Source organism: Triturus cristatus, chromosome 2_1, assembly GCF_964204655.1.
Source record: "Triturus cristatus chromosome 2_1, aTriCri1.1, whole genome shotgun sequence".
NCBI classification, from domain to species: domain Eukaryota; kingdom Metazoa; phylum Chordata; class Amphibia; order Caudata; family Salamandridae; genus Triturus; species Triturus cristatus.
This window is the reverse complement of record NC_140581.1, coordinates 594,771,484-594,789,970: the sequence shown is the minus strand read 5'-3', so window position 1 is coordinate 594,789,970 and position 18,487 is coordinate 594,771,484. Positions and strand designations below refer to the sequence as shown.

Below are 18,487 nucleotides of genomic sequence, written 5' to 3'. Positions count from 1 at the left end.
TGCCATTAAAACAAGCATTAAAAATGCAATAGGTCTCACCTTTAAGGTAAACCCATTTGCTTTGCTATACAATAACATTAGCAAAGCAAATTGCTTTAACTTAACCAAAGGCGAGACCTAGTGCATTTTCAATGCTTGTTTTCCTTTGTTGTCTTTTTTCCACATAATTCTGTTCTCTGCTAAATACTGAGGTCTTCTGATTTGGCCTGTTCTTGACCTAACAAATCTGCAATTCCTGCTCTTTCCACATACTATTATCGTCATCAGCTCTGCTCTCCTACCCCATAAAAAGAAACCCATTAAGGCCTTTGTGTCTCTCTCTACAGTTATTCCTATCTGATCAGGCCCTTTTGCCACTCTCCTCCAGTTGTTTCCCTTACGGAGTCTTTCAACAGTTATACATTTGTTTGCATATTCAGTGACTGTCATCCTCAGCACTCTGTTCTGTACGCTATAACCCCTTGTCCAATAATTCCTTCTCTACGTGCTGTTTTGTGTCTCCCTGCAAGTTGTTCCTTCTCCCCTTTCTTTGGTGTTCATTTTCTATGTGCTTAACTTGCATAAGCGCTTTCTGCTCTCTGGTTTGTTTCTTCTCTCATCCTTCCTCTCTACCCCTTATTAGGTAATGTGCTTGCTTCTTTTAGAAGTCTTGCCATTTGTACTACTTGAGTGGTCTCCATACTTACCTTTTTGGCATTTCCTAGTATCCTTTCTCTTCCTCCCTTGCTTTTCACATGTTTTTCATCTTCTTTTTCCCCCTCACTTCTCCACAGCCCTGCACTCCTGATTTTACCTTTGTCATTTATCTTAGAGAGTTACTGTTCACCTGGATTCCCCCCTAGAAGCAACTCCAGCTTTTTGCTTTTCTTACCTTTAGCACCAGATACCCATTGTGGAAAAATGACAAATTCCTACATCTGCTCACCATTACTTTTACACTGTTAATGCCCAGCTAGCCTTTACACTTTCTGACAAGGTCCTCAACAGTTTTAGCTCTTAATAATTTAGCCTTGGTCCTGTTCAGTTCTAGCCTTAATTTTCCGTTTTGTCTTCTATATCCATAAGTTATGCTCTGCCTGCTTGCCCCTTTGTCAGTACTTCTTGCACCCCTCATTACCTTTCAGCCTATCTTTTCTGTCTATTTCTCTATTTTCTCAATCACTTGTTGGTGCCCCCACTCCTTTTGCCAATTTCCTGACTACTCACTGCTGATCCTACTGCTGTTCTCGAGAGAGTTGTTGGGAGAAGTGACTGGTGGTGGAGGAGAGGTATGATTGGAATAAGGAGTGTGTAAAAACTGGAATAAAGCTCCTTTGTGAGGTTGAGCTTAAATATCTTACAAGGGTAACAGCAGCCCCTTTTTAGATCTTGCCTGGGTCAGAGCAAGCGCTAGTACATACGCTCTCGCTTGTGAGAGATTGTTTTCAACTAGTGGCTTTGAACCATTTGTTGGCTAAATCTACACAGTTCATTTACAGACGTTTACATTTAGTTGTGTGCTTGAAAAAACCAAATACCATCCTACAGCCTTCCTCAAGCACTCCCGGGAGCCAGCATGATTCACATATCGCCTCACTTTGAAGTCAAAGAAAGAACAGTAAAACCAAGCTCCCTGGCAGAGTGACATTTGAATTCTTTGTTTGAATGCTCAGCAAATATGACCAGATAAGAACAAGATTTAAAGTTCTGTTAACAGATATCGAGCACTGGTGGACTAATACAGTAAATATGGGTGGGGAAGGGACGAGCTCAAGCTGGACAGCCTAACACAAATAGAGGACGTAAATAGAAAGCAAGCAAATGTGAGTAACAAAATACAAGATCAATGTTAAGCAACAGACCTAATGCATTCCCAGGGAAGCTTTGAGTGTTTCCAAGATGTAGTTGGCAAACCAGACAGCTCCGCTATCTGGTAGGCGTCGACCAAAAAGTGCTTCCATTAAATGTGGCACTGCTGTGTTCCTAGTGATTAGGTGGAACTCCTCAAGATGTTGCTGGCAGAACCAAATATCTAGCTTTTGATTAGTGTTTAACATTCCTAAAGTAATCTAGTGACGCACTGTAATTGTTATTTGCAGTTAGAAGAAAAGCAAACAACTTCATTAACTTACTGTTTTCATTTTAGATTGTTCATGAGGAAGTGCTACAGGAGTACCGGAAGATCAAACGGGTTTGTATAGTTTACTATAGCAACACTTATTTTAGCACATCAGTCTTAGAGAAGCTGTTTTATAAGGGCATTGTGTTCTTGATCGTAGTACACTTAAATTGTTGGGTAGGTACAATTAAATAAAATATAAAAAAAAATAGGTATCTTAATTGTTCCTACCAGTTCCCAGCCACACCACAATCGTCAAACGCTAGAGATGATTTCTAAAACTCCCCAGTGAACCACCTTCATTCCTCAAGTCTTCCAGAAGTGACTCCAAAAACATTTTAAAAAAACAATAAATAGTCAACCTCCAAGCCTCCCACCCCCCCCCAATGATTTAAGGTCCTCGAATGGAGAAGTTAACACAAGTTCATTATCTTATGCTTACAGTGACTGCATGTTTTTTGCCAGACATTTCTCCTGTCTGCTTATGTCAGTGCATGTACCGCTTATTCTTCTGGAGCTTATGGTATATGGCTGTCTGGTCACTGGAGTCACCTGCCCATTGATATATTGATATGACAGCATGGCTGTTGGCAAATCTGTTAGATGTGGGCTGGGACATCGGATCCTCGGATTTAGAAGTCTTTGGTTGAGAGGAAGTTGTTTTTTAATGTATGTTGTTTTTTAAGATGTCTGATAAGACATTTTGTGAAATAAGATGTGACTCATTTTGAAATGCGCAATGGTAAAAATGAATTTACTTGCGTGTTTTTAAAATTATTTAAAAGAACCCCTCTTTATGTATCCAGCATCATGGCCTAAAACCCGTTCTAGTTTCCCTTTTGCCTGATGTTCACCCCATCCACTTTGAACCTACTTTCACGTGTTTCAATAGTTCGTATTTTGGTGACACCTGTAAATCTGGGTGTCCAACCCAAGTATCAGGATTTTAAAATTATATATTCTTGTGCGACTGTTTCAGAATGGTACCTGCTTTGACATCGTTTTTAATGAGTGTCTTGTTTGTTTTACCTGTAGTGTCTGCAATTGTAACCTTTTTTTCTTTTATTTTTTTTACAGTCCAGCCCAAACTACAATGAAGAGAAATACAGATGTGAATATCTGCACAGCAAACTGGCGCACATTAAAAGACTAATAAGTGAATTTGACCAACGGCAGGCAGAGCCATGGCACTAGTACTCTGCTAAGACCATAAGATGTGAATAAACTTAATGTTATTTATTTAAAAATTCCAAATACTTTCCTTAAAGATACAAAAAGTTAAACTTTTGTAATCCAGGAGTTTGGTAAAGGCAACCTGAGTTACTATTTTCTTTTGCTTTCCTGCATATTTGAAGCTGCTTTTTTTGGTCCTTTATTTCCTTTTTTTTTCCTTCAGACTCGTTTGTCCACAAATTATTTGAGGCATTGGGGATCCAGTGTCCTTAATTTGAGTTTGTATTCATTTAAAGAAACTAAATGAAATTGTCTAGGACAAAGTCTGTTTTCTGACCTTTGATGCTCATGTTAACCTTTTGCCTTAAATGGTAGAAGGCGATAAGAAATTTGCACAAAATACAAAAAAACATTGTTTTGGGGGTTAAGGGGACGGAATGGTGTATACAAATCTGGATACCATGCAGTCTTATGTGGAACTGTAACCTATTCCTGCAAGTCTAAACCCCCCACTGCAGTGATTGCCTTAAGGTGTTTGCTTATGTACACTTGGTGTGGTTAATAATTAACTGCACTACTTCTCACTTAAGTCAATCAGTGGGAAGCACACTGTGGCCTACCAGCTTCTCAAAGAGTGCCTGTCTGCGTGCATGGGTTGTGTGGGTGTGAGCATACATGAAGAAAAGCTGCTACTTCGTAGGCCGAACGCTCAGGTTTAACCAACTGATGAGTGTTAAATTAGGGGTATTCGTTAAAGAATTTGCTACTTCTCATATGGAGGAAAAAGCATTTCCATTTCAACTGTGTCCGCTTTACTAACATTGGTCGGGGGGGGGGGGGAGGGAGAGGGAGGGGTAAAGTTGATACTTATATAAAGAGTAAACAGATCTATAGTTTTGGGACAAAATTAAAATAAATGACCGTGTAGGTATCCTATTTATATACTGCTATAAAGTATTTTTGAAGAGATATGCAAAGAAGCTATTGCCTACATAAAATGTATATTTAAAGATGTTTCTCCTGGGTACCAGGAATATAACAAAGAGCAGATGTATTTATAGAGAATACTGTGATCATCCAACAGCACAAACTTTCATTTCATGCAATTTATCTGTTTACTTTCATAATATATATAAATATATATACTATCAGTTATTTTATCAAGTGGGAACATAAGTTATTTGGTCAAAAGTGAGTAGAATTTTTCTGGACTAAAATTCTGCTTCCTTATATAATTATTTTTGTCTTATTTGTCTTCTCAAAGTGCTGCCAATTGTAAAGGGAAGCATTATGTTTACAAAGCTGATTATTGGAATGTTTGCCAAAACTTTGGTAGTATTTTTAATAAATTCTGCTTCCATCATCTTAGATTGTTTTATAAAATCACTGTAAACCAGAAAATGTTCTAAATCTAAGGAAGCCGGCATAAAAAATTTTCGGCGCTCTATTGTAGATTATATTTTGAGGCACTGTTTTTTCTTTACAGCCAAAACTGCCAGTCCATAAAGATGTATTTGCACAAAATCTGTATCGTAAATGAACAGTACTTGAGCAGTCTTTGTAGATTAGATCTGTTGGAAAATTACCAGAATTTACATTAAATATATATGAAGGAATTATTTGTTTTAAAGGTGACTTTGAAATGGGATTTGAATGCTACACTAAAATCGGAATTTAGATTCCCCAAAACCCACTATTGTGTAGCTCTCCAGTTACCTTTTTGTAGCTAGTTACACACGAAATATAGCAGGTCTTTATATTGCAACTTCTGTAAGCTTAGAAGTACATCTGGTGCAAGTAGCATAGACAGGATTTAACATTTGAGTTTACCAATTGCCTTATATACTTAACAGCCTCATTTTGTGTTTTAAGGAAAGGTATGCACGGTTTAGTGTGTGGAAGTGGCCTATAACTGGCAATAACAGGAAAACAGGACTGCATTTGTTAAATGAATGCACACGGGGTGGGACCATTACTTCATGTTGTGCCTCCAGCTAACCATACATTATATTGAATGTGAATCTTGCTGGGGTATTTAGTGGCTGTATACAGACTGGTCTTAGCTGAAGACACCATCCTATAAGTGTATGGCATTTTCTGGTTTACAGGCTGGGTGCATTCGTTAAAACTGGAGATGGCCTTACTGTCTCGAGGTCCTTCACTGCACATTTTTGGTAGACCTGATGAACTACTGTAAAGCCTTAACTGAATTGGCTTGTCCTTAAACTTGTGCATTTCTCAGGTGTTGCAAATTATGTCTGCCTGTCATGTAAAGTAGAGCTGCAAGTCAACATATCTTCTGCTATGCCCAAATCTACATTCCTGTTGAACACAAATTGTAATGGCCTGCGGCTATCAGGTCACTGAGTGTTGTGCTGCTCACCACTTAATTTGCAATTATTTTCTGAAAGCAAGTGAATCTTTGCAATGGTGGTGAAACAGCTTCAGTATTACTACTATGCAGATATCTTTGTAACAATTGCTAAGGAATCATGTTAGGGAAACCTTGTCTGGTTTTAAAATCATTGGCACATAATGCACCGTGTAATCCCATTTTCTCACATTTGTCGTCGAGCGGATCCTGTTAATAATTTAAGGCCAACTTTCGTGGCAAGTAAGAATTATTTGAAATGCTTGTGTAAAATGTGTCAGCAATCATTTCCCTCGCTAATCAGACTTGTTAAATACATTACAGCATGTATGGGCAGACAAACCATGCAGTATTCTCCTAAATGTCGTACTTTAAACTTAACTTTTAAAAAAAACATACTTCTCTATTCTGCAAAGTAGCATACTGTTCTGTTTTGCAACATGTATATTTGGAAATTTGGAAACCAATGCTTAAATGTACTTTTTGGGATAATGTATGCTTGGCATCTCAAAGTAAATGCCAATTTGGCTAGCCAGTTAAAAAAGAAGCTAAGCTTAAATTCACTCATTCCATTTCAAGATTTCAAGTTGCCACTACAATTTTCCAAAATTTATTGTACCACATCAATTTATTTTCATCCTTCCGATGATCTAAATGTTAACTCCTGCCATGTAGGCCTGGCACTTGCCTTTGCTACTGTCTCTGCACATGTGATACAAAATCCACTACTTGTATGCACAATGGGCATAGCTGAAGCCAGCACTTTAAAAGAAACATTCTGTGGAAGGATATCGGCCAGGGACTGGGATTTCTTTAACAGCATTGGAACTGTTAACATGAAGTGACAATATGGTTGTAATCCTTCCATAGTTCTAAGTGTTAAACCATTTCTCATTTGTTCCATTCAAACTGTATTGTTCGGATTCAACAAGGTTAAATGCCACGGGGCATTTTGTTATCTAATGAAATGTGAGCCATTGTTGCCCCAGGTGTTCTATACCAATTTCAGTTGTTATTAAAAAGTTAACTTTGCAAATCTGACATGTTGTTTTTTTCATTAATCTTGATGTGGTGTCTTTTACATATTCTGTAGCTGCCACTAAAGGCATCAGAAATTGATCATGTCAGTTAGGTACTAAAGACCCGTTGAAACGTTTTTCAGCTTTTACTAGAAGGCCAAGTGCATTTACTCAGGAATTCTTGTGGATGATTGGCTGTATATATGCGTGCCCTAACTCGGCCAAAACGCAGCAGAGCTTGGTACAAGGTCAAAGCCGCAGGGGTATCCAACATTTTTTGTACTGAGAGCTACTTATGTTCAATGAAACTCATTTTGAGCTGCTAATATTGTTATATAATTTCAATTTTTTTAATGTATCCTTAGGCAACCAAGCAAAATATTTCTAATTTAATGACCTGGGCTGCACACAGGTGAACTACTCTGTTAGAGAGCTACAGTAGCTCACGAGCTACTGGTCGGATGTCCCTGGTCAAAGGCAAGGATATGGCCAACAAATGATTGCAGTTGTAGGTTGTTTGTTCACTCTTTATGCAGCATCATGATTCATTAACGAGGTGTCTCCAACTCATTTCTGAATTTCAGCAGGGTTGTGGTGAAATGATGGATATGGGGCCATTGTTCTTGATCCTAGTAGTTGCATAGATGAAAAATGCCTGTTGCCTTTTTTTCTGTCTGTACACTTCTTTCTCTCCAGTCTGATAGTGTCCTGACTGCAAGAACTACCAGAGGTGGCGAGCTTATCAGCCAGATAGGCAGGGATGCAGGTTTTAGGGAACCATCATGATGGGGATGATATCTTTTTTTTTCTTCATGCCCTGGATGAGATGCTGCAGCTTGTAGGATGCCTTGTGTTGTCTGGGAGACCATGGAGTAGAGTGTTGACACGATCCAGATATAAGGGTATTCAGCTTGAGCAGCAGTTCTGAAGTAGGGCTCTGGGAGGAAGGGTTTCAGTTTCTTTAGTAGACAGAGCTGGTACCTCTTATTTAGCAGTAGTTAGGAATTTAAGGTCTCCTTTTAAAGGGCCATTTAGACAGAATATTTATTTTGCTGAAACATTAGCAATTGTTTTGTAAATCTGACTCTACGGAGTATGCAGAAATTCAAAGAAAGTGATTTTCGTATTCAATTTGGCTCTTATATTCTAGGTGCCTATTAACTCCTTTGCCCCATTGTTTATTTCCCACTTCTAGCGCTGCCTGTGTGATGCTTCCTTTTGTACCGTGGCTTATATTTACGTAGTCAGTAAATTATACATCTTGTAGATTTCATCAAGTAGTCATTGTGTGGGGAAGCAGAAGAGTGGTGTAACAGTTTAGATCATGCATAGCAGTAGATACTTGCAATGTAATTCGTTAACCTCTAAGGTCCTGCGCCCTTTCCCATGGTTGTTCCTGGGTTTAAATTATGTTTCTAAAATTATTTTAAGAGTCAGGACTGTTGACTTATCTGAAAGATGTCTGTCGCTAGTTTTGATCCTTTCAGTATTCCACAGCATGCAATGTCTTCTAAAAGTGGATTTATTAATATACGTTTTCTTTATTGCTGCAATTTCCTTTGGTCCATACCCACTACTTTAAGTTCTGCCAAAATTGAGCCATGGATAGATCAGTGCATCTGTGGTTACAGAGGAATTTGGGCTGATCACTCCATATTTTAGAAAAGTTTTACTAATGCAAATGCTAAGACGAGGCTGTAAAGGCCAGTGATTGCACAGATAACTGGAACGATTTAAAAAAATCAGGAACCAAAAACCAGGGTCAAGAGACCCCCACCTCCCCCCCCCCCACCCCCCCCTTCTCACTTTTGTAACAATCTGTACATAATCAAGAAAAGCTCTTTAGTGCCTTCATCCCCAAAAATTGTTTTCCTGCAGCTGCACATTGTTCGAAGCTTTCAACCCCAAAAGGGTAGGCTTAGTGCCACTGGCCCTGAAAATAGGGTTAAGGCACCACCAGCACCGTAAGATTGTGAGGGAAAGGCTCGGATGTCTCCAGTGAATTATACTGACCCGTTATGTAATATTTACTCCTAAGCTTTTGTGTCTAAAAATAATTTCTTAATGTCTAATCCCTACGTTGTACAGAGTGAACATTTCCAGGTTGACTGTTTATTCCTAGTCGGTTCCCAACAACTGAAGAATAAATGGTGAAGTTTAAGACCTGTGGAATGGTAACTGCCGATGGGGGGTGGGGGGGGGGGATCTATTTTGAATGTAGAATACACATGTGTTTGCCGGTGACTTTTGGATTTGCCCTGCCCTGTTTGCTGCTGCACAGTCCCTGCCAGTAAATAAACTTAACTCTTACCTCGTTAATTGTAGTGTCGTTACTACAATTATTATGGCGATGATCGGCAGAGGACTGCAGAACCCACGAAGACGATGCAACAACTTGTATTGAAATCATCTGAAAGAGACTGTAGTTATAGATTCCTTACCTTTAGGATTACCCCCAGGAGTCTGACTGGATCCAGAGATTTTTTTCTTTAACAGTACCCCTGTGTCGGTAGCTCGCGTCGTTCTACTCCGCTTCCATCATTGGCGTTGTGGCATTGGAATGATGTTGCAGTGTCTACTTGGTCGCCGGCCCGGCGTGCTGAAGTAAGTTCTTTCTTTCTCCGCGCCAACCTAGTGCAGATCTGGAGAGAGCTTGCCACTTAGTCAATTTTTGACCAACCCTTTTTTGACTTTTTGTCGCCGCCTTTTTCAAATCTATGATTTCATGCACGAGGGATGTTCCTTTGCTGAACCGGATTTGAGCCTTGTGACTCTTGTCACAAGCTGAAGTGTGTCTCATATCCGCATCTCGTGTGCCTCTGGTGCCTGGAACTTGACAACGACTCGAAGTTGTGCTCCAACTGTTGAGATATGATCTGAACTCTTAGCAGGAGTTGTCCTGAAAGCTTTTGGAGGCCCAGCAGTCTGCTCACCTCACTTGAGGTCCCAGTCGGAAAAAAGGTCTGGAGACTGGTCGCAGAGCCACGACCACCATTCGTCTTCAAAGTCTTCGCATTCCTCTGGTAAGTCGAAGTACAAGAAGAAGGCGAAGAAGCACGGTCGCTCTTCGTCTTGCCTCGTCTGTCGGCTGACCCGACGCGGGACCTGGAGTGTGATCGCTCTGTCTTCGGAGCCTGCTTCTGGGATGGCTCCGCGCTTCCCTCCAAGAGCCGGAGCGTCCCCTGCCCAGCTTTGAACCTTCTACAAAGCGCTTCACAGCATCTTTGGGCAGCCTGACTCCGCAGCGCGCCTTTGAGCCCTGCAGACTCAGCTGGTTGCCCTGAGCCTTCTATGCCGGCGGCTCTGGCGCCAGGCGGCCCCCGAGGATCCAGTCCTGGATCCGGATCGATGCCAGTCGAGCTCACTGTACCTTACCCGGTGCTGATTCCAGTGACGACTACCCCGATGTTGTTGTGCCCCCGACCAGCGTCGACCCCAGCCTCACCCCCGACTTGGACACGGTGCCTGATCAACATCAGTACTGGCGTCGGAAGGTACATTTGTACTTCTGTTCCTTCCTGGTGTTCCTTTCCACCCGGAGTGACAACCAGAGGAGGGTGAGGAGGACTTGGAGAGGTCAGTGGACCTTTTGGCTAACCAGCTTGAAGAGCCAGACTGGCGAGAGGGACTGTATGATGCCAGTGGTTTGGATACCTCCCCTGACCTTGGCATGCCTTCTCTCACCACCTCTCCACCCACCCCCCTCCCCCTGCTGTGGCTACAGAGGAGGGAGCTTCCTATACAGTGGTGTTGCGTAGGTCGGCCGAGGCCTTGGGCCTTGAGCTTCCTACGGTGGCAGTCAGGACTAACCTCCTGCAAAGGTGCTTCAACCGGCAGCGACCTCTTCGGAGCCCCTTCTGCCTTTTAATGAAGCCCTCACCGACATCCTTTCAGGCACTTGATTCAAGCCCTCACAGGGGCTCCTGTGGACAGGATGATTGCCTGATGCCACCGCCTGGCGACCCACTTTTCCTCTCCCAACACCTGACCCCGAGAGCTTGGTGGTCCAAGCCTCGTCCTCTAAGGGTGCATTCCCTACTGCTCCCCAGATAGGGAATCTAAGAAGCTGGACCACCTTGGGAAGATGTTGTTCGAGGCAGTTGAGCTGCAGATCACACACTAAGGATAAGATCGCCATCTGGTGTTGGGCTCGGATGATTGCAAGTTGTTGTTGTCTTCGGAAGAAGTCTTTGGTCACGAGATAGGTGACTCATCCTCTGGACAACAGTGCGCATGGGCATCCACTCCATCCTCAGATTGTTTTTTTCCGCCATTGGGTTCAGAGGAACTTTTTTCCGCTCCAGCAGAAAACTTCTAGCAATCACAACAACTCAATAAAAATTTACAACTAGACGTCGAAATCCCATCGGACCGGCTCCGGACGCGGCTGATGGAAAGGACACTCTTTAAAAAAATGCCCCAAATGTGGAGCAAAGTTCCCCCACAGTGATCACCACGAGGTCTGTAATCTGTGCCTCTCGCCGGACCACAACGAATCCAGCTGTCCAGCCTGCGCCGCATTCCGTTCCAAGAAAACCATCCGGGACCGAAGAGCTCGACGCCATATCGTGGCCAAACCGGCTCCAGAACCAGACGACATCTTTGCCCAGGATGTCCCTGACGACGATTCCGAAGACCTCCAGATCGTGTCCGAGGCTGACGATTCTGATCCGGGGCAGCGTGTGAGTACCAGCTCCCCTACCCCAACCCCACCAAAAAAGACATTGGTCAACACCATGCCAGCTGGGCCCAGTCGCGACCCAAAATCAGAAGCCCCGGGCCCGGCTCCGAAGAAAACTAAGCCTGCAGGTGGCTCGGGCTTGAGCAAACCTCACATTATTGTGCCTACAATACCTTCGGCACTGAAGCAGGCTCCGAGGCCGAAATCTCCATCGGCACCGAAACGTCACTCGGCACAGACGTCTCCACCAGCACCGAAACGTTCTTCTGCACCGCTGTCTCCACCGGCACCGATAGGTTCTTCGGCACCGAAAAATCAATCGGAACCGAAAAGTTCTTCGGCACCGAAAAAAGTCCACAAAGAACCTGCCGATCTCACAAAATCAAGATCGGAACCCAAAAAATCGGCGCCAAAGCCACCTTCGCACACTGAGGAACTTTTTCGCCCAGATCCAACGCAAAAATGAATTTACATCAATCCTAAAACCGGACATGTCACAGCTGTGCCATACAAGAAAAGGAAGCTGGACACACCTCCTCCAGCTCCTCTAAAGAAAGACTGTGCCACTTCACCCATACGTCCTTCCTCTCCTATATTACCTCCTATCCCATTCCCCCCCCCACCTCCTTCTCCTCTACCATCTCCTTCTCACACACCACCTCCACAGGATGATGTTGAATGAGGGGGAGGGGGAGACCCGGATTTCCTTAATGATCCTACTGATCCTAGTGATCCCTTTACACTCCCGGACACGGCACCCATAGATAACTGGGCTTACCCTATGCCTGACATGCCTGATCCCACTCCATACCCCTCAAAACCCTCCCCTCCTGATGACCATTTAGGGTTTGGTCAGCTCATAAACAGGGCGGCACTGTTCCATGGCGTCACCATGCACACAGTGACACCTGAAGAAGACTTTCTCCTCGACACCTTTGAGCAGTCGCAAAAAAACGTTCACATTCTGCCCATGATTAAAGGAGTGATAAAGCACGCCACTGAGGTTTTTAAAGACCCTGTTAGGGCCAGGGTTCTTAACCCCCGGATCGAAAAAAAAATACAGACCGGCACCACAGGATCCTGCGTACATCAAAGCGCAACTCCCCTTAGACTCTTTAGTTGTGTCAAATGCCAGAAAGTGGGCAAACTCCCAAACAACTGGAGACACACCGCCCCCAGACAAAGAGTCTAAGCTCTTGGAGGCTTCCGGCAAAAGGGTTGCCGCACAAGCTGCTAACCACTGGCGTATTGCCAATACACAAGCCCTATTGGCTCGCTATGATAGAGCTCATTATGATCAACTGGAGGACCTTTTGCAACACCTGCCTGATCAATACAAATCCCAGGCCAATGACCTCATCCAAGAGGGCAAACTAATATCAAATGCCTCAATCAAATGTGCATTAGACGCAGCGGACACCGCCTCTAGGGCAGTCAACACAAGCGTATTGCTTAGACTCCACGCATGGCTCCGCATTTCCGGCTTTAAGCCGGAAGAACAAACAACCATTCTTGCTCAACCCTTTAATCAGGAGCAACTATTCGGACCCGCAGTAGACACTGCATTAGAAAAAATGAAGAAAGATAATGAGACTGCCAAATCAATGGGAGCATTACAGTCTCTTGTGGAGGTTTCAAATGTTTATCAAAGGATTGAATTAGAGTTTTCGTCGATTTGAAAAAACTTTATTGGTAATGTCGGTTAACATTCATTTCAAACACGTTGCGTTGACAATAGCATGAGCTATGAAATCCCAATGCATTTCGGCCTGAGCCTTCATCAGGGGAAATCTACGAACAGTAAAGAGGATAATAAGTACTATGTTGGAAGTTGAGGAATCGACTGATGGTCTCCCATGCAGTGTAACGTGAGTAGGGTGAACAACGTAAAATCAATCGTGAGTTAGTGAGGGCGTGGTGAGTGAAACGTGGAGATAAGGGTGGCCAGTATTTTATCAACGGATGTGCGTCCGCATGTATGCGGCTTCGTATCAGTGTGGTTTAAGAGCTGAGGTGCCTCAAGGAAAATACATCAAAAGTGAACAATTAAATCGGATCAAACAAGCGACGAATAAAGTGGCGGGAAACTATCATGAGCATGATCATAACGTGACGTTTAGAAATGTTCTTACCGAGTGCTGGAAGCCTCATCGTATCGTCCGTGTGTGGTGATTTGCGTCTAAGGTGATACGGGAAGAGATTTAAAAGCTAAAAGACGCTGAGAGCGTGTAACGTGATGGGGTACCGTCTGCATGGAAATAGGACTGTGGTGATGTTATTATGGAAACGGTGGAAGGAATTATACGTGAAAGTAAAACGGAACGGGAGATGACCGATATGTCATCGCCGGTAAAATGTCGGAAAAAAGTTTATGTGAAAGTGTGAAGAGAGGCGTATATAATTGAGTGAAATGGCTGTGGTGATTGAACACGTGAGAGCAGAAACTTCAGTGGAGAAGGATATATGTGAATAGTTCTGAACCTGAATGGGACATGTGGTGAGGGCGAATAATATATGGTAATAGGGTGATTCATGGTTGATCTTATAGGATATAAACCCGAATATACATGGAAAATTAAATCCTATAGGTCCAAGTAATAAATAATACAGTTATAGGTAACATAAAATTTCAGTACGATCATTCAAACCATTCGGTTTCATCGAGTTTAGAAAATAGATCCAATGATTTTTCTCTTTGTAACAAAAAATTGCGGTTGTCTCTCCCTTCTTTTTTTGTGACAATTTCTAAAATACAGTATTTTAGTTGACTAACATTATGTCCGGCTTCCACAGTCCTATTTCCATGCAGACGGTACCCCATCACGTTACACGCTCTCAGCGTCTTTCTTAGCTTTTAAATCTCTTCCCGTATCACCTTAGACGCAAATCACCACACACGGACGATACGATGAGGCTTCCAGCACTCGGTAAGAACATTTCTAAACGTCACGTTATGATCACGGTCATGATAGTTTCCCTCCACTTTATTCGTCGCTTGTTTGATCCGATTTAATTGTTCACTTTTGATGTATTTTCCTTGAGGCACCTCAGCTCTTTAACCACACTGATACGAAGCCGCATACATGCGGACGCACATCCGTTGATAAAATACTGGCCACCCTTATCCCCACGTTTCACTCACCACGCCCTCACTAACTCACGATTGATTTTACGTTGTTCACCCTACTCACGTTACACTGCATGGGAGACCATCAGTCGATTCCTCAACTTCCAACATAGTACTTATTATCCTCTTTACTGTTCGTAGATTTCCCCTGATGAAGGCTCAGGCCGAAATGCATTGGGAGTTCATAGCTCATGCTATTGTCAACGCAACGTGTTTGAAATGAATGTTAACCGACATTACCAATAAAGTTTTTTCAAATCGACGAAAACTCCAATTCAATCCTTTGAAAAACATTTGAAACCTCCACAAGAGGACCACACCTGTGCCCGGGGGACACACCCCTAGATCCGGGGGGTGCATTTTCACGGTTTCACTTACTCACTCATTTTCGGAGAGCGAGACCCTGGAGCATGAAACAAACTACAAACAACCAATGAATTATTAAGCAGTGCGTGTACCATACACTTTTCTTCCTTTCGAGCATTACAGTCTCCTCAAGCCAGAGGCTCCTTTCGTCGCTCCTTCTATAGAGGGGCCTCCAAAAATGTGGGAACAGACACCTCTTCCACCTTCAAAACATCAGGTCAAACATCCCCTAACAGAGGATATTTTAGAGGAGGTTACAGAGGAAACCATACCAAAGGCCGAGGGCGGGGAAACACCAACACTCGCACCTCTCCAGCCACTAAACAGTGACCTGCCACCACTCCCCCAGGAAGACTTCAACAATTCCTACCTGTCTGGAATTCCATCACAACAGACAGGTGGGTAAGACAAATCATCCAGTCTGGCTACTGCCTCGAACTCATAAACACCCCCCCAAACATACCACCCAAACACCGTCCCATGCCGTCTAACCACCTCACGCTCCTCAAACAGGAAATTCAGTCTTTGCTTCAAAAACACGCAATAGAACCAGTTCCACTCCAACATCAGGGCACAGGAGTATATTCTCTATACTTCCTCATTCCCAAAAAGGACAAGACCTTAAGACCCATACTAGACCTCAGACTACTAAACCAGTATATACAATCAGATCATTTCCACATGATCACTCTCCAGCAGGTCCTGCCATTACTTCAACAAGGCGGCTTCCTTGCCACATTAGACCTCAAGGACGCATATTTTCACATCCCTATGCATCCCGCGCACAGGAAGTATCTGCGATTCGTGGTAGACGGTCAGCACTATCAGTTTACAGTTCTCCCATTCGGAGTAACAACCGCACCCAGGGTATTCACCAAATGCTTAGCAGTTGTGGCAGCATATCTCAGGAGACAACAAATCCATGTCTTCCCCTATCTGGACGATTGGCTCATAAAAGCCAATACTCTCGACAAATGTGTTCTCCACACTCACCGCACTATTCAAACCCTACACAACTTGGGATTTACCATCAACTATCCCAAATCTCAACTACAACCCTCCCATGTACATAAATACCTGGGAGCCACCATAGATACATCCAAAGCCATAGCTTATCCCAGCACAGCCAGGATAGCCAACGTACAAAATCTCATCAAAAAATTTCAAACCCAACACACTCTTCCAGCAAGAGTGTTTATGCAACTCTTAGGCATGATGGCGTCGTGCATCTCCATAGTACCCCACGCACGCCTTCAAATGCGTCCCTTACAGGAATGTCTAGCACAACAGTGGAACCAGGCCCACGGACAACTTACCGATCTGGTGTTGGTGGACAGCCGCTCACTTTGTTCACTGAAGTGGTGGAACACCATCAACCTGTCCAAAGGGCGGCTGTTCTTAGAGCCTCTTCCACAAATTGTGCTGACCACCGACGCATCTCTCACAGGGTGGGAAGCCCACCTCCTTCAACACACCACTCAGGGCAGGTGGACCACTCAACAAAAACAGCTCCACATCAATCACCTAGAACTTCTGGCGGTGTTCCTAGCAATCAAATCCTTCCAAGTCCATCTAAAAAACAAAACTGTCCTCATCCGCACGGACAACATGACCACAATGTATTACATACAGAAGCGGGGGGGACACATTCACTACAACTGTCCCAACTTGCACAACAAATCTGGAGATGGGCAATTCCTCAAAACATCTACCTGCTAGCAGAATACCTCCCAGGGGTTCAGAACCAGGTGGCCGACCGCCTAAGTCGCCACACACAGCAAATACACGAATGTGAATTACACCCCAAAGTCCTACTCCCATTCTTCCAAAAGTGGGGACAACCAGACATAGACCTGTTCGCCACACAAGAAAACGCAAAATGCCCAACCTTCGCCGCCAGGTTTCCACACCCACAGTCAAAGGGCAATGCGATATGGATGAACTGGTCAGGCAGATTTGCGTACGCTTTTCCGCCTCTCCCACTCATTCCATTTGTGGTACGCAAACTGAAACAACAGTCGGTAACTCATCCTAGTAGCTCCCACTTGGGCATGTCAACCCTGGTTCACGACACTTCTGGAACTATCTCTAGTTCCACATCAAAAATTGCGTCTCTCCCCGGATCTATTAACCCAGAACCATGGAGAAATCAGACACCCAGATCCTCAAACACTGAACTTTGCAATCTGGCTCCTGAAGTCTGAGTTCGGGTACCTCAACCTTCCTCCAGACTGTATGAATATCATAAAAGAAGCCAGAAGACCTACTACTAGGGCATGCTATGCTGCAAAATGGAAAAGATTTGCCATTTACTGCACTAACAATGACATACGTCCACTGGATGCTTCCATCCAAAACATCATTTGCTATTTACTACACTTGCAAAGATGCAATTTAGCGTATTCCTCTATACGTCTACATCTAGCGGCATTAGCAGCCTACTTGCAAAATAGACCACCCTCTTTAAGGTACCAGCCATTAAAGCATTTATGGAAGGTCTTAAAAGAATTATTCCTCCAAGATTACCACCTTCCCCAGTGTGGAACCTTAATATTGTTCTAACAAGGCTCATGGGTCCCCCATTTGAACCAATGCACAAATGCGAACTGCAGTTCCTAACATGGAAAGTGGCTTTCCTTGTCGCAATCACATCCCTGCGAAGAGTAAGTGAAATACAAGCCTTAACTCTTGAAGAACCCTTCCTACGACTACATCGTAACAAAGTGGTTCTTTGGACAAACCCAAAATTCCTCCCCAACGTCATCTCCCCTTTCCATCTAAACCAGTCAGTCGAACTGCCAGTCTTCTTCCCTAATCCAGACCCAGTAGCTGAGAGGGCACTTCATACCTTAGATGTTAAAAGAGCCTTGCTTTATTACATCGACAGAACCAACCCTTTTCGAAAAACCAAGCAACTGTTTGTTGCTTTCGCTCCACTACATAAGGGCAACCCTATTTCCAAATCGGGTATAGCCAGGTGGATAGTTAAATGTATCCAAATATGTTACCAAAAAGCTAAACGTACTCTTACAGTTCCCCCTAGGGCGCACTCCACGCGTAAAATAGGGGCTTCTATGGCATTCTTAGGGAACATCCCCTTAGAAGACATTTGCAAAGCAGCCACATGGTCTACTACACACACCTTCACTAAGCACTACTGTGTCGATGTGCAATCCAAACAACAAGCTTCAGTAGGCCAAGCTGTCCTAAAAACTCTATTCCAAACTGCTGCAACGGATACAGGTGACCACCGCTAGGGGAGACACTGCTATATAGTCTATCCTTAGTGTGTGATCTGCAGCTCATATGCCACGAACGGAATATGCTACTTACCAGTATGCATCTGTTCTTGGCATGTAGAGCTGCAGAACCACACACGCCCACCCGCCTCCCCGGGACCTGTATCTGTTCCAGCATTGTCTTAATTAGACACTACACATGGACATCCTTTCTCTTTATTTCTTATACACTCCATTTCCCATCATGGCGAAAAACAATCTGAGGATGGAGTGGATGCCCATGCGCACTGTTGTCCAGAGGAGGAGTCACCGATCTCGTGACCAAAGACTTCTTCCGAAGACAACCTGCAATCATCCGAGCCCAACACCAGATGGCGATCTTATCCTTAGTGTGTTGTTCTGCAGCTCTACAT

At 43.7% G+C, this 18,487-nt stretch overlaps 1 protein-coding gene across 2 annotated transcripts in view; it reads left to right on the top strand.

Moving 5' to 3' along the window:
- The window catches only part of ELL2 (elongation factor for RNA polymerase II 2), a 269,731-nt gene extending 263,048 nt beyond the window's left edge, over window positions 1-6,683 (top strand). For both annotated transcript variants that reach the window (XM_085632502.1, XM_085632503.1), the window contains 2 exons: window positions 2,126-2,170; window positions 3,176-6,683. In XM_085632502.1, the coding sequence (XP_085488628.1) occupies window positions 2,126-2,170; window positions 3,176-3,292 (162 nt within the window). In that variant the 3' untranslated portion in view covers window positions 3,293-6,683. The remainder of the gene's footprint in view (window positions 1-2,125; window positions 2,171-3,175) is intronic.
- Window positions 6,684-18,487: the final 11,804 nt, after the last annotated feature.